Genomic DNA, 16,613 nt, shown 5'->3' on the forward strand with positions numbered 1-16,613 from the left:
GGGACCACCGCCAGCCGCTCAACGCGGTCATCGGCGGAGCGGGAGCGAATATGACGGAAGCGAATATGGATCCGAGTCTGATCTTGACTCCCCCGGCATGCTGCCCAGTCTCGTTGCCAAGATGGATGCCGTCGAGTCTTTGGCGAGGAGGGGCACTGAGAGTAATGGAGGACCTACGGATGGTGTCTTCAGCCGGGTAACAGAGGGCTTGAGAGACTTGGGCTCGCAAGCCGGCGTCGAGGGCAGTGCGACAAGGCAAGTTCAAGACGCTTCACCCGCAGCTGTGATCATTGACTAACTAAAGTAGACTCATCACCGCTCATTCGGCCCTCACTACCCACTTGACTCATCAGACCCGGCAACTACACAATTTGACCTTCCCGCTCCTCTCTCCACTCGTTCCACCGCCGGACTCGGAGACGATCGATGAGCTGCTTCCCCTCTTGATCGAGCTATCCGAGTCGATGCCGCGACCGACAACAAAAGCCTACGACTCTCTCACAGCCCTTCACACCCTCACATCGGACCTCGTCCAGAGCCTCAACTACCTTTCAGACACTCTCCACATGTCTAGGCAAACAACCACAACAGCCACGCGTCGGTTGAAGAGCGCCAAGGAGCTGGTTGCCGAGATCAAGAGGGAAGAAGAGCTCCGGGAGGAGGGTGAGAGGTGGATCAACCGAGGTAATTGGAGCGAGAGGTTGGCCAACCGCGAGTGCGCGGGCGTATGCGGGGATGTCGTCGGAGGGTTCGAGGAGGTATGCAATAGCTGGCGGGCCCGCTTACTGGAGCAAGCCGGTGCTGCCCAGGCCTAGGTCCGTTTATGCGTACCTTGCGGAATGGAGGATATGATAGGGACGACTGGGTTTACTGCCAGGACGGGTTCGAGAGGTGGATTACTCACGCTCCCAGAGGTTGGCTAATACTGGATATTGAGGTCTGGGTCAGGCGGGCGATAGAAATCAAGGGCGTGCTTTTGGGTAGATCCGGGATCCTTGGCGGAAATTCCCAGCGCTCGCAAACTTGTTAGACTACATGAATTTTACGAGTCGATGAAACATGAAGAACCATGCCTGAGCAGGTATCGCTGCCTCTACGAAGGGAAACAACATCAAGAGCAGACAGCAGAGTTCTGGTACTCAAGCTAGGAACTATACTCTTCTCCAACGCAAACTTAGCAACCAGATGGCAGGAAGCACAAGTCTGAAGATTCAAAGTCGAAGCGGTTAAACGTCGGGTTACGTGGTACTGCAATACTTCAAGGCTCTCACCGCACAACTGAGTCGCGTCGCATCATTACGCAGGGCCAGGCCGGGTAAGTAGGTGATCACAGACGGCGCAATGTCCAACTAAGGGTTGTTGATATGGGGAATATGACTACTTCCTTTTATCATGTAGCCAGCTGTTTACTGACAATGACGAGAAATTTCGCTTCCCAGCTTTAGCACACACATTGCGAGTCAAGTAGGTAAATCAGCGACAGATCCTATATGATGTGAGATTAATTTATTAGTAGTATTTTACTTTCGCTGTTCCTCCGGTTCCGTCAGGTATATGGGAGATTTAGATCCGCGTTGTACAGAGATTCCGACATAACAAGGCTAAAATAAGGGCACAAAACTATAATGGTATCAAGTAGATCAACGTTCAACGGCACCTCCGGCACACCGCCCATCCTGGGGATAACAAGAAACTTTGCGAGACACATAGAGAATGTGCACCAAACTGTGAGTGACTAATCCTCCTCCAGCCTTACGGTATACGCAGGCCGGGATGGCCCTCCGTCGGGGTCATCGAACCCGCCCGGGATCAGAGGCCGACGCTGCGCGCTGACGGGACCCCGGCTGAGCCGACTCGACTTGCTCGCGCGGCTGGCGCGGCTGCCGGGGCGTTCGGAGGGAACGTCGACGTCAAAGTCGGCGGGGGCGTCGACCTGGACCTCGTCGCGGGCGCGGTTCATGGCAGCGAAGCTCGACAGGGACATTTTGTCGTCGACGGAGGGACGGTGTTGCGATCCGGCTTGCTGCTGCTGGAATTGCTGCGCGATGCCGGGGGCCCTTCGGAGCCGGCCGTCTACGGGCGGCGCCTGGTTCCCTCGCTTCATGCCGGCCTCGGACTCATCGTCGACGAGGACGACCATCCAGACGCCTACGGCGCAGTTGCTGCCCAACAGGGGCGTGCAATGAATCCAGCGGACGCGCCCTTCGCTGTTGGACTTGGTCAGCCAGCGGACTTTGGCGGTGACGCCGTGGCCGTCGGCGAAGGCCTGGGAGAGGCCGTCGCGGACGCGGTTGGAGCCGCCGATCCTGTCCATGAAGTTGGACTGGAGGATTCCCGGGAGACGGAGGGAAGGGGAGGCGAAGAGGATGCGGAGGCTAGGGTATGGCCGGACGAGGAGGTAGTGCTCGTAGACGCCGGAAAGCTTGCCGCTCGTCAGGGGCACGGCTGGGTTGGATTGGTGGACAGAGGAAGATTCGTCCTGGATTAGGATGCGTGGCTTTTGCCAGTTTGTCGAGGATGCGGCCTGGCCTTCGTCTTGCGGGACGCGGTGCATGTTTCCGCCGCGTCTGCGTACGGTTTCGAGTTCGTTCATATTGAACATTTCGCTGAGCTCCTCGAACTCGTCCTTTTCTTCCTCATTGTCATATCGCTGCTGCTGCTGCTGGTTTTGGCCGTTGATGGTGCCGGCTGCCTCCTTCTCGACAACTAGATTCTGAAGGGCATCCAAGCCCGAGCTTTCTTTGGCGAGACCGGAGACATCGACTTGGGCGCCGATGAAGTAGCGGACTGTGCCGCGACTGTCGTAGAGCGGCGCCACCATGAGGAGGTTCATGAATGGGGAGCCGTCTCTGCGGTAGTTGAGGAAGGTCTCGTAGTGCTCCTTTCCAGCCAGAATCTTGTCACGGATACGTTGTACACTGAAGGGATTGGTCTTTGGACCTTGAAGGAAACGGCAATTGCGGCCAATGACATAGTTCATGCCGTATTGAGTCGTGCGGTGAAATTCTGTACATTAAAGTCAGCTGCTGTGGAAGAAGAAGAATATGCGAAGGAGGTAAATGCATACCCTCAGAAGCAAAGACAATGGGGTTGTCGTTTCTCGAAGGATCCGTCAAGCAAAACACTTCTGCCAAACCCTCGGACATTTCTCTGAGCTGGACTGGAAGGGTGCCTGTGATACGTCTCTTGATGGACACGCTGACGGTCTGAATCCAGGTTTGGGTGATGTAGGCCGGAAGATCTTGCTGAACGAGCACGTCGAAAGCTGCTTCGGCCTTCTTCCTCAGGGAGCTGTTGATTGTGTTGTCCGTGTTTGCCATTGTGAACTCATGCCCGGGCAAAGTGTCGAGACCACCCGCGATCGCATTCGCATACGCAATGGCTCGAAGTGCTTTTAAGCAGTCCAAGAAGTAAGTCAACAGGGGTAGCGAGTCGGGCCGGGCATGGTGAAGGAAGTCGGTAAATCGTTGCAGGAGTATGTGATCATCAAAAATGGCCTGTAGGTGGTCTTTTGAGAAGAGGAGTTCGGAGCGGTTTTCCAACGAGTACTGTCCGTTGTCGCCGTGAGATGGGACCACAAGATCAAACGAGCCGGGCTCGACTTCCTCTTCTGCCAAGGGCTCGAGAATCTCGTCATCGCCAGCGCCTTTGGTCTGAAGAGCTGGGAGTGATGTGTTGTTTGTTTGGTACGAGGATGATGTCGAGTTGGCCCTGGACCTCGAAGACCGCGTTCTCGGGCTCCTTGGTGGGCTCGAAGACATTTGCCGCTGCTGAACGTGGAGAGGCTCGGGAGATTTAACTCTGCCTCTTTCTCTTGGGGGAATTTCAGGAGAACGGACAGCGCTTTGGTGACGTGTTAGCTGGCATTGCTCTTGACATATACAGCAGATTGATATCTCTCCCTACCTTCTATCTGGCCGAGGAGCTATGGTATTGGGATTGATGGGCCCATGTCCGTGATGTGCGGTCCAGTTCCTATCCTCATCATCCTCCCAGGCCTCTTGGAACCTTGACGGGTTCAAGGGACGGTCCTGGTGCATCTTGGTGACTGGACGCTTCAGCGGGATGTCGGGAATATCGGCGCCGCCTTCGTCAAAGTCTACTTGTTGCTGTTTCTGACTGTGCAGGGATGTGACACTGAGAGAGCTGTAGCCGTTCATTTGAGGTTGCGTGAGTTCACCGTGCCTGTGTCGGCGGTGGTTTGTGTTGTGAGCGGCAGCGACCTGAGCCATGTGCTTTTTTCGCCGGAATAGTGCTAATACAGAACGTGGTCCAGAATGATCACGGGCCGGAGTTGTCTCTGGTGATTGAGGCATTGCCACGGGCGTTGGGGGAACGGAGAAGGATTTATATTGGGCTTGGAAGAGTGCTGATCGTGGGAAAAGAAGATGAGCATCAAATGTCAAAGGAAGATAGCCGTGGGGCACTCCAGCCATGGGCAATCCCGCAACGTCATCCAGCCAGCGAGCAGGACGGCGCCATATAGAACAGCGGGGATGTGATCAAAGGAGAGGGGCTCGGCAGAGACGAAGCAGATAGCAAGCTAGGAGGGTGTGCGAGACCAAAGATCGACGGACGCCGATACTAAACTATTGGCGGGCGAGGCGGAAGAAGCGCAAGCGGGCATGTCAGGCACATTTGCCTACATATGGAAAGAACCAACATACTTTTTCGTCAGGTACCCGTCAACCCGTCCCCTGCTCTCTGTCAAGGCTGGGCCCCCAGCAAGGCGCCGACATTGGCGGCAATCAAACAAGAATGGTTGAAAACCCACAGCGTTGCGTTGCAGTAGTCTGCGTGAGAAGGAGGTTCCCACGATGTATGGTGATGGGAGAATACCATTCGACAGCCGAGCGGAGAATGATCGCCCACTAGCAGAGCTGAGTATAGCTCCTGACCGCGCAAAAGAGATTTCCGAAGGCTGAGAAGGCCAGAACCTGGACGCCGGGCAGTCTTTGTTTGGCTTTCTGGCAGAACCTAGACATTTTGCTGACGGGTTGGGGTTAGTCCCATTGCTCATCTGAACCACGGACACTGCACGGCCTTTGGGGGCGTTTGGTTCGGGTGAACCAGCCGTCGTCATCCATAGTTTTCTTGTCAACGGTTCGGCGATGCCAGGGCCATCCTGATATGTCAAGAAAAGGCTAAAGGGGGGCGACATGAATGCTCCGACCCAAATCGGCACTTGCAAACTGTTTCGCACGCTCTGCACCGTTACCAATGAAGACGTCAGGCCTGGTATTAGCCATGCTGAGTAAGAGGAGGATAGACGGCGATGTCAAGCCAGGAGATAGATCATAGACGGGCTTTGACGGGGAAGCACAACAAGCTTCCTAGCATTAGGTTAGTTTCGGGAGGTAGTAGAGTGACCAGAGTGCATATGCAATATGGTTACCTTCTTTCAACAATGTACCAGTACACGCTATTCTCTGTCCCCCGTGTCCGTTGACTCCCCTGCCACGCTTGCCTCTTCTGCTGCCATCTTGACTCAGGCAGTGGCTGTGAGAGATGCCAAAGTAGCTGTACCTCTTTGCTGGAAGATGTGACCTCCTGGTGGTGGGATTTCACCACGTTCACCGCAACAGCGATGGTAGAGAAGAGGCAAGACGAAACTTCGGTAAGAGAGTTGCCTGGGGTCTTCTGTAGAATTCAGGGCGCCGTGTACACTGCAGGTTGACTATGGCAGTCTTGTTGACCTCATTGCCACAGTACATAGCTAGGTGGTGTAGGATTGGGCGCGAAGATGGAAGAGCAACACCTGTCTATGCTACCTCAATTGGCAAAGACGGGGATGCTGGGGGTTGAGAATCGAGATTTCTTCAGCGAACCGTGGGTAGTTGCAGACTCGGACTCTCTTGGCTTTCTCCAGTCTCGAGGTGGCCCAGCAGGGATGTGTCGAGAAACCTCCAGGACCCCCATGGAGCCCACGCTTCGAGACTTGGACCAATTCGGCCCCGGCCCCACTGCGGCCCAGGACCCGGGCCTCGACCAGTGTCCTAATCGGGCAAAAGGGCGGCGCTCACGGCCTGGCGAGTGCCATTTGACAGTCGAGCTAGTATATGGGACTATCTCCTAATCAACTTTCGCGTCCTATCGCTCGCTCCAATGTTTGGGACCGATATAATGGAGCATGGCAGAGCTTACCGTGGGAAAGGAGCCAGACTGTATATTGTCGATGCCCGTGCTTTCTTCGATCCCCTCGATCCTCGGAGCTGCGATCTGAAGCCTGAATCGGCGGTCGGACTATATCATTTTCGAAAATGGTCTGGAGATGATTTCGAATCTCGTACGCGATCAATTCGCTACCACAGAGTAATTACAAACGGTCGAGAACAACCAAAATGAGTTACCTGAGTCGTGAATCTGTTTTGCCGGTATTGCGATCTCTCGTTGATCGCGAACAGATGAATAGTCTCCCTGATATTGTACCGGGAGTTTGCCCGTCTTTGTCAATCAATGCTGTTCGAGGTCCCGCCACTGAGCTACCAGGGCACGTGGAGTTTCGGTATCACGAGACGAGGGTTGACTCCTCGGTACCTGTAGGGCTATCACTTCTCGCATCGGGCAATCGATTTCCAACACAACAGGTCATATCTCGTCGACGATCTGCGGATGGTTCAATTGTATTACATAGAAAGAGCACGCGGCGAGATGGATCGCCAAGGTCCCGAAGTAAGACACCCACGCGGCAAAGCGGAACAAAGCTCACGTTGCCGGCGGCATGGCAGAAGAGCAGATCAGCTACGGCAGCTTCGGAGACTGGGCTAAAGGAGTGGTGGAGTCTGGAGGAGATAAAAACCGTGACGGAAGGCATTTTCTCAATAGTTGCAGTATGCCGCCGTCAACATCCCACCAAGATATGTTCGGAACTAAGCGTTGCCGGCTCGTGGTCTTGCGAACCTTGGAAGGCGGAGTATCGTGAAGGGTACGAAATATTGCGGTACGGATTAGTGTTGAGTGGCGAGTGTACGGAGTAGCTAGTCAGCATGGCAATCAGGGATGACGCTGTCTGTCACTGTCAGCGCAAGTCCACACCCAAAATGCGAGCTGCATCTGTTCTAGCGCAATGTGTGCGAAGATCACACGTTCTCTCTGGTTGTTGATGGAGATAGCCAGCAATAGGTACATAGCATTGCCTCCTGACGAAGGGGCTCGAAGACCCCCAGGTGCAATGGCCAAAGCGCTGTTGGTTTCTCGGACAAGGATGGGAAAAAAGACGGGACCCGGAGATTGTCTAGTTTCCCACGTTCCCTTTGGACCCCTTCTGTCAGTGCAAGTATACCGGGGATAGCTTTGTAGGCAAGGCGGCGAGAGCCGTTGATGCAAGAGCCTCAAGCAAACTCTATCTGTATGCGTACCTAGTTCATTCGTACTCTGTCCTTGTCGTCTCGCATTTGGCCCTGACAGCTCGTGTAAGCGGGGAGAGCTGATTTCCGCCGGGGACCTGCCTTGCTCGATGGAGCAAATAGCAGATAGCTTCACACGAGCTGAGAACGGCTGGCGGGGTTCCGAGAGTTCGGTCGAGCAGGTAGACCAGGTACCCGCATAGAAACTGGGGTTTGAGAGGGATCTGCTTGTTGGACTTGGATCATTGCATGTGGCCAACGAGTCAAAAGACGCATGTCAGTCCGGAAAGATTGGCGGCAGGCACTCGAGGAGCTTCTGTCCCGAAAAGGCCATGTAGCCTAGGTATCAATCAGTCCGAGGATAATACCAGGCCATCTCCTGATCAGCTCTTCTGCAGGGGAGTGGGGGCGAAGATGCGCCATATGTGCTACGACGTATTGGTCGTCAAGTAGCGAGAGTTTTGGTGCTGGGTTATTGAGTGTTGTGCATGAAGGAAAGCTGGAAGGGTTTAGACGGCATGAATACCTAGCCAGCTACCCGTATCCGTAGATCAGCTCAAGGTTCTTGCATTTGGGTTGGGATTTGGAGCGTGGGAACGTTGCTGCCAATTTACCAGTGCCCAGTGCACCTTTGGCCTTACATAAGCATTCGGGGTGAGTGCAGGGTAGCACGTGTCTGCTTATCTAAGATTTACCTACCTTACCTTGTCTTAGGTACACTACTACACGGTAGATATGTGGTGCGGAGTAATGTACGGTACCTTAGGTAAGGTACAGTGGAGATTGACAGTGTGCATCGTCATGTCGAAACTGTGCAACAACAATCCGCGTATCCAGATCTGCGGATAGTGAAGCCCCTTTTTGGAAGCGCGCGAGTGCTTTACGCGAAAACACGCGTCGCATCGCGTGGCCACCGTAAGATGGCCCGTCATTGTTTATCGTCGTCCGTTCAGCTTTAAATGACGTAGGGCAAAAGACCTCAGCTCGAGCGTTTGAGCGCCATGCCAGGAACTAAAAATCAATGAGCATCGAGAGTGAGTCCCCTGGATCTTGCGCTTACATACTTACTGTGTAGGTAATCGCCCACCATGGCAGCAAAACATGGTCGACGATAATCTTGCTGTTGTCTGTTGGTGGATAGTTGATGATTAGCACTATTGTTTACGAAATTCCATCGGTTGGCTTCTGCGACACCGCGGAGGCTGGTCTTTCTTACCTAGTTTTGTCCTGGTGTATCCGTAGGTCCCCACCCAGGGGGCCAAAACAAAGCGCCCAGCACGTGTCGACTGGCTGCGAGTTCCCGAAGGTGCTAAAAGTTAAGGTGCAGCAGGTGCCCAATGGCCCGAATTTGGGCCATTGAAACTTAGGTTGGCCAGAAGAAAAACACACACACACACACACAAACAAAAACAATTCTCCCAGCCCCCCTCCCCCTCTTTGCGCAAGGGAGGCGGGAAAAGAGCCTACTGGAATGCAACACGGCCTTGATTTCTGACGAGACGGGCGACGCGACAATGCACTTCCCGTGTAATAGGGGAGCGCGATGGAAGAGGGGAAAACGTGAGGACATACTTTTGTCCGTACACAAACATCCAGAACTGACGCCAACCTCCGTTTACGTGGACAACAAGGGGCGTTTCATCGCGACTGCCATCCCATTTTGGACTTGTCTCGTCCCGTACCGTCCCATCTGGTGCCTTGCATAGCTTCTTTTGTCTCTGGGTGTGGGTGGGTGTGAGGACGTTTCCCCATCTCAATCAACACTCATACATACTAAAACCCACCCAAGTCCCGATAACTCAGTGAGGCCTGCATTTTTAAAAGCACATGAGAAGTCGAACCGGTAAATTATGTGCATATTCCCGAGAAGCAATTGCTTCAATTTCAGATACCTTCGTTGACAAGCTTGACACTATGGTCAATCTCACTGTGGCTTTCTTTCAACACGTAGGTATTCCTTGACTTATAGTGAGGGGTGACTTTTATAGTGTAAGTGAGAGGCCAAAAACAAGCACCAGTCCAAACAACATAATATTGTGATGGCGAAGTGTTATTATGAGATCTACACCTAACAGAATTGTCATTGGGTTTGACTATTGAAATAGTTTCCTGGACAAATACTTGAATCAAAAGTCAACAATTAAAGCTAAGGTCCTCTGTATGCTATTTTCGATTGTTTGGCCTGCCTCATATTGCTTTGCACGGCCGTCGCAGGAAGAGGAGAGACAAGAAACATCAACTCTGTGCCAGGTTCTAACATTGGATCGCGCTGGCCCTTGAACGACAGGCGACGGGACGGGCTGTTTGTTGTTGTTGTTCGCCATCCCCGGTCTCGTCTCCCTTCCCGGTTCCCTCCCCTTGGGTTGTTGGTCAATGTTATTGTCCCCCTCCCTCCCCACCCTGCCGTGCGGGACCTACTGACGCCAGTCACGCCAGACGCCCTTTCTCTTCCCTCGCCAGTCGCGTCCAAGGATCAAAGTGCACCACCAAGGTACCTCTGGAAACCACCAAACAGTACAAAAGTTGCATAGTAGCTCAGGTACCTAAATGGAAGTGCGCGCTGCCTACGGATACCCGCGTACCTTACCCAGACAGCGGCCGAAGGGACCACCGCTGTTGTTCTTGTTGCTCTGCCGTCGACGCTAAAGCCCTAACAAGATTAGCGTCTCTCCCTTTGCCGCGACTCCCCCAGCTCAACCTCCTCGACGCCCTTGAGTTTCGTGGTTTCCATCCTCTGAGTGAGAGTCCCCTCCCCCGCCCCGACAACAACCCGTTCTGCCCTGGCATGCTTGCGACTTGCTTGAGTGAGGTTGGGTCATATTAGACCGGAACCAGTATTGGACGGGCTGCACCTTCCTTACTGGCCGCTGGACCTCTTCCCGTCACGATTAGAACCGCTGCACCTCACCACCGCGGTGCTTGTCAATTTGAGGTACATACTGACCTTACTTACCGCACCTACCTACCTCACCTGGTACCTCCATTACCTTACACCTTCCTACCCGCCCAACCACTCACCACCGTGCCTACCTTCCTCCGCCGCTGGCTCTTGCCGCTTCCTGCGACGCCAGCCTGCACCCCGTGGCCTCAGACATCTCGAATCTGCACTCAATCCACCGTTCAACAGCCTTTCACCACCCGTCGACGCCCATCCTGCTGTCTTCTCTTTCTTCTCTCTCTCGACTAATTATTATTTTCGACCCGTTTTGCGCCATTAATCCCAGCATCTCGTCGCCGGCGCCCAAGTTTTTGCGACCGCCTGACGGAAAAGCATGCGAACGACAACGATTTGAACACCGCCGTCAGGGATAAGGTGGTGATTCGTATGCCGCGCCGACCGACCAAGACGACTCGCCGACAATTCGAGCAACGACTTCATTCTCCGAAAACTGCGAGCGCATCACTTTAATCACTTACGTCGACCCGATTCCCCGACTGCGACGACACCATCACCGCTCTCTGAGGCCCGCACTGGTGTCGGTGCTTGGTGTGCTCTATCATTCCCCGCCACATCCCCCGGCGACGCTCGTCCCAGCCGCCTTCGCTAGACTTCAGCCTCTTCGCGCAACCCTCACGGACTATCTCCGTTGCTTATTGCAGAAGAGTCAAGATGACTCTCCCGACCGATTCCTCAGCTGCCCTCGGCGCTTCTGGTTCCATCAAAAGACCAGTAGCTGATGCGAGTAATTCGGCAACCGCGACACCCACTCGCTTCGCAACACCTCCCCCTCCTTCCGACAGAGGTCTCCTCGAGAACCGCCAATATTTGGAAAATACAAACCAGCGCAAGATTCAACACAGCAGAAGACCTAGTGAATCAGCTCGATCCAGTGCTTTCGACCCCGACGCTGTCGACAGTGCTTTGCTACGTGAGATGCACCACCGATCACAGAGGGAAAGCACACCTGGTGCCAGCCCACACCGGAAGCGCCAGAGGATCAATGGTGACAGGTAGGTGTACATAGCCGTGACCATTGTCAAGGACTATTGACTAAGTCTTTTCTGCCAGATTTATTCCGACACGAACTGGCCAGGACCTCCAAGCCAGCTTCAACTTGCTACACGAAGACGGCTCTCCAGCGACACCGTCCAAACAAAAGAAGCGTACTCCTCACGGAGAGCTACACTTTCAAAAGAGTGAGCCACCTACGCCTCTTCACACGCAGAAGACAAATCTAACCGTTCTTAGCTGAGGAAGCAAACCGGACATTTTCGACGCTGCTCCGCGCAGAGCTTTTCGAAGGCTCAATACCGCAGGCAACACCGCCTACTATGTCTCCTGAGCATACTTTATCCACTGCATCGCATTCGGCCAATATTCGAGATTCCACGAGGTCTCGCACGCCGCCAAACAACGCTTCCACCAACTCTCTTCCATCCTCTCTCACGCCATCCACTCCCCACAAGAATCTCTTCTCCTACATGTCGCCGCGGAACCTGAGCAATGCGGGCCATCTAACACCGTCAAGGACACCGCAGAGCCGGCATGGTCCCAATCTCGATACTCGTTCCGAGATTTACAGCCTTTCGCCAGTTCGCTTCAACAGTCAGCAGATGCTGCTTAGCCCACGGAGGCAACCGAGAGCGGTCAGCAAAGTGCCTTACAAAGTTCTCGACGCGCCTGATTTGGCAGATGATTTTTATCTCAACTTGGTGGATTGGGGTAGTGCCAATGTGCTGGGAGTTGGGCTCGGGTCTAGCGTTTACATGTGGAATGCTCAGACAAGTCGCGTCAACAAGCTGTGTACGCTCGAGGATGATACGGTAACGAGCGTGTCATGGATTCAGAAAGGAACCCACATCGCTATCGGGACCGGCAAGGGCCTCGTCCAAATCTGGGACGCTGAAAAGACAAGGCGACTGCGAACGATGACAGGTCACACGGCACGAGTGGGCTCCCTGGCTTGGAACACTCATATCCTAACATCTGGTTCTCGCGACCGCCTCATCTACCATCGCGACGTGCGGGCCCCCGACCAGTGGCTCCGAAAGCTCGTCGGCCATAAGCAGGAGGTTTGCGGTCTTAAGTGGAACTGCGAAGACGGGCAGCTTGCCAGCGGTGGCAACGACAACAAGCTCATGGTATGGGATAAGCTTTCCGAGACACCATTGTGGAAGTTCTCAGACCACACCGCGGCTGTCAAGGCCATTGCATGGTCACCGCATCAACGGGGACTGCTGGCTTCAGGTGGTGGTACGGCTGATCGACGCATCATCTTCCACGACACAGTCCGCGGATCTGTCATCAACGAGATCGATACTGGCAGCCAGGTCTGCAATATTGCTTGGTCCAAGAACTCCAATGAGATTGTCTCGACACACGGTTATAGTCAAAACCAGATTGTCGTCTGGAAATACCCTTCCATGACGCAGGTGGTCAGTCTCACTGGACACACGTATCGTGTGCTTTACCTGGCTATGAGCCCGGACGGCAGAACCGTTGTGACCGGCGCAGGAGATGAGACACTACGATTCTGGAACGCATTTGGACGACGACCTGGGGCCAGAGAAGATAGCGACGGAGGGCGACTATCGGATTGGGGCGTCATCCGGTAGAAGATTGGAGCAGCAGGCTCTTCATACGACATTATACCATCATCTCCCTTTTCATTTGGCTCGAGGGGGGGTTAATAACGGCTTCGGACAGGACTGGTGGCAGGCGGGAATATGGAGCGAGCACTCGAATTCTGTTTCTTGGGAAATGTTGATGGGCAAGAGGAAACGTAAATACCCAGCTACCGGTTGCATCATGTGCATGGAATGGGCGTCATTCAGATTGGGGATGGGGGCTTACAGGACATCGTTGTTTCTCGGGTTTTCATGTTTTTTTTGGGGGAGGGGGGATGTGATTTAACAAGCCTTCTTATTATCTGGCTTTACAGCGGGTGGTTTATGAGAGGAAACGGCCAAACAAACAACGCTGCTCAGCTCAAATGGCTTGAGAACGTGGGACACGTGGAAGGTTGGGGTTTTGCTCAACGAAAAGGAGATGCCGAACTCATCTTTATCCATCCATAGGCCCAAGCGCTCAAATAGCATCTATCACACAGTATTGGTCGAGGGGTAGGTCATATGGGCAACCACTCCTCGGTCAAGCGTAAATGGACAAGACAAATCTTGCTCTCATCATGTTCTCAACATATCGGTGATGAGCCCCGAGGTGAAGGACCTATGAAGCCTCATCTTTCCAAGGAAGTCAGGAGACTGTCAAATTACGATCCGCTCAAGTACTGAGACAAGGCTTGCCCATACGCAGACGGATACCATAGCTCGGCCTCGCCGTTCGAGGTCAAACTAAGCAGTACAATGAAAAGTCTTTGACAAGAAAGGTTTTAAAAGTATTCAATGGATATCGATTTGATGAGACAAAACAGGCGGACCACATACTCCTCGCAGTGACATGATGATCGTTTCGCGCTTAGAACCAAAAATGAAGGGGCTCATAACAGGTGATAGCTCCCAGCTCTCAGAAAACCATTCTCCACAACGTGACAACTCAAGATGCCCCCGCTGCCTTTCTCTCCTTGGCTACATCTCTAGCACCCCCATCAATCCCACTGGCCACTCCTTGAGCCGAGAGCTCTTCGCTCAGCAGCGGAATCCGATCGGACTGCGCACCGGCCTTTATGCTCTCTTCAATGACCGTATTCTCGTGCTTGTAAGCCGAGTTGAGATTACCGCTTGCTCCGTCTTGGCTGTTTGTGAGGTGCAGCTCGCTCGGCGCTGATCCTTCGGGATTGGGCGTCATCAGGGGTGACTGGCCGCCCATTTCGGGTGTGTTCTGCCATTGCTTGACCTCGGCCCTCAGTGCTTCGAGCTCCTTTTGGAAGCGTGTACCAAAGACATCGATGTAGTAGGTTGCTCCATTGTATACGCTCCAGGTGAAGACTATGGAGAGGAATGCCGCCGAGGCATACCTGCTCATGAACCACAGGGGGCAGGGAAGCATGGTGAGTACCGCGTACGAGTACTGGATCAGCATGAAGGCCGATTCTTGCAGAGCATCGGGCAAAGAAAGAACGACCTTGCCGATCCAGGTCTTGGAGTATGACTTGCGCAGCCAAGTGAACGATGTCGGCCTACCGGCAGCAATCTTGTCACGCCGACGAACAGTAATGAAGAAGTAGTAGGAAAGCTGCCAGATAGCGTAGGGAACGGAGCTCCAGGCGAGCATGGAGACGATATTTCCGTAGCCTCCGCTCGAGCCAGCAGGAGAATGCTTCAGAGCCCAGATGGCAGGTAGACGACTGGCCTGGAGATCTGCTGGCCATAGGTGAACTATGCAGTGGAGCGTTGCGCAAGGCATGATATGGATAAATAACGAAGTGACCTTGTCGAAGCTGTGGAAGACGAGCGAGTTCCTCCACATGATGATCGCTACAGCATTATTGCCGAATGCGAGACAGTAGGTGGCTAGGAAAAGTCGTCTCGAGCCAGGGAGGATCCAGATGCTGAGAACGAGGAGCAGGTTGACGAAGTAGCAAAGATCGGCGAGGAAGTAGTGGTATCCTCGGCGATGGTAGGTGAAGTAGCGAATGGGCATGAAGTACAACACTTGGACAGTGTACCACAAGTGAAAGTACTCGGGCCATCCGCCCATGAGAAGACCGCTAACGAAGATATTCATGACGCCGAAGATGAATGAGACCTTCTCACGCATCGTAACCACCCTAGTGTCGTTCCATTGCTTTCCCAGCTTGTCGACGCTGGTGCGCATCCGCTTCCTGTATCTTTCTAGCTGCTCGTCGGCGGTAGGAACGCGTCGCCGCCACTCGTCCACCATGCGCTCTCGCGCGTGCTGGCTCTTGTTCTTGAACGCATCCCTGGACTTGCGAACCTTTTGCGTCTGGGCGGAGAAACCTTTTTGCAGTTTCTCCAGCTGCTGTGGGAGCGCAAAGTTGTCGAGAAGATCGAGGACAGAGATACGGTCGAGAGGCGGGAAAACGTCCCAGTCCTCTTGGTAGGAACTGCTACCAGAGAAGGACCCGTGTCTCGAAAGCTTGGGGCTACCCGAATTCACAGGGCCAAGGGTCGGGGTATGAAGGCCATCGTGGTCGGGAGGAGAGCCGCTGAGGGCGGATTGTGTCTCGGTGTGGTCGGGAGTGAAAGCAGCCTCGCTGTCGGTTTGGACATCCTCGCCTTTGGCGCCAGGTAGATCCACTGGTTTTGATTCTTCCATCTTCGACAGTTATCTGAGACGGTCCGGATGAAGTGTCGGTTTGATTGTCTTATTTTTCTGTCGGTGGTCTACGATGATGTTGAGTCAGATGTTAGTCTTTGTGGGTGAATTTGTCGGCCCATGATGGAGAGGTGCGCGCTTGCAGAAACGGCATGTGAGGGCTACAGGAGTTAAAGGGAGAGCTCACCTATTTGGGTAGTTCACCAAGGTCAAGCCATGAATTTCAAGATCTCCGAGGCTTGGAGCAGGTGCTTCGACAATGTGCCTAATAGACACAGCTTGGCCGAGGCAGGTAGAGGAACGGTTTTGGTGCTGATGGAAGTTGTCTTGTAGAAGAAAGGTGTCGATAGCAGCAAGGGCACGGGATAAGGTACCGCTGGCTTCGACTAGTAGGCACTACTAGGTTGACGATGGTGACAAGCTGCACGGTAGTTTGGCAGCGTGACTCGGATATGGGAGGGCGGGGTGGACGCAAATGACAAGGTGTAGGGGGTTGAGGAGGGCGGAAAAGAATAAGGTAGGTCTGGAACACGTTGAGGACGAGGACGCTGGCGATGAATTACACGTGTTGACTGATTGACCGCCACTATTGATGTCGCAAGACTTTGACTGGCTGCAGCTGCAGATGTATTTCTTGCCTGGCGACGGGGAGCTGGACCAACATTTCCAACAGGGGTCGCTTCGTGATACGTCACAGGGCATAAGAGCTCCGCCATCTAAAGCTTGTCGGGTGATCCGCATCGCGCTCCAGTGTCAAGAACTGGACGGTCTGGCACCAGGCGATTTCACGCGCTGAAGCAGGAAGTGTCCCTGACTTCTATCCTTGCTTTCGCGTTCCTATTGCTTTCATGGCTGTAACCAAAGCTCGAGAAGTCAAGTTAGGTACCCTGCTTAAGGGGTTCAAATCTATAGGTAGGTACCTAGCGTTCGGATACCTTACTTCGTATGTGTCTCTGACCAGGCCAAGATGCACTGAACACAACGGCACTTGGATTCGAGGACAAGTGGGGACGGGAAAGACAGATAGGTGGACGCGACTTCAAGGTACCGGGCTCTTGCAGATGTCCTCTGAAGTCTGGACTCCATAC

At 53.7% G+C, this 16,613-nt stretch overlaps 3 protein-coding genes across 3 annotated transcripts; 1 reads left to right on the forward strand and 2 right to left on the reverse strand.

Moving 5' to 3' along the window:
* Positions 1 to 1,735: 1,735 nt before the first annotated feature.
* N0V96_010189 (uncharacterized protein) lies at positions 1,736 to 2,980 on the reverse strand (the record flags this gene model as incomplete). Its single annotated transcript, XM_065758870.1, has 2 exons — positions 1,736 to 2,932; positions 2,972 to 2,980. The coding sequence occupies 2 exons, from the start codon at positions 2,978 to 2,980 to the stop codon at positions 1,736 to 1,738; spliced, it is 1,206 nt and encodes a 401-aa protein (XP_065612637.1).
* A 7,976-nt stretch (positions 2,981 to 10,956) lies between these two features.
* On the forward strand, positions 10,957 to 12,902 carry CDH1 (substrate-specific activator of APC-dependent proteolysis; the record flags this gene model as incomplete). Its single annotated transcript, XM_053196663.1, has 3 exons — positions 10,957 to 11,297; positions 11,356 to 11,483; positions 11,536 to 12,902. The coding sequence occupies 3 exons, from the start codon at positions 10,957 to 10,959 to the stop codon at positions 12,900 to 12,902; spliced, it is 1,836 nt and encodes a 611-aa protein (XP_053045818.1).
* Positions 12,903 to 13,842: 940 nt separating this feature from the next.
* Positions 13,843 to 15,525, reverse strand: N0V96_010191 (uncharacterized protein; the record flags this gene model as incomplete). Its single annotated transcript, XM_053196662.1, has 1 exon — positions 13,843 to 15,525. The coding sequence occupies one exon, from the start codon at positions 15,523 to 15,525 to the stop codon at positions 13,843 to 13,845; it is 1,683 nt and encodes a 560-aa protein (XP_053045817.1).
* Positions 15,526 to 16,613: the final 1,088 nt, after the last annotated feature.

The sequence above is a fragment of the Colletotrichum fioriniae genome (genome assembly GCF_027942845.1).
Source record: "Colletotrichum fioriniae strain IMI 355084 chromosome Unknown scaffold_13, whole genome shotgun sequence".
Lineage (NCBI taxonomy): Eukaryota > Fungi > Ascomycota > Sordariomycetes > Glomerellales > Glomerellaceae > Colletotrichum > Colletotrichum fioriniae.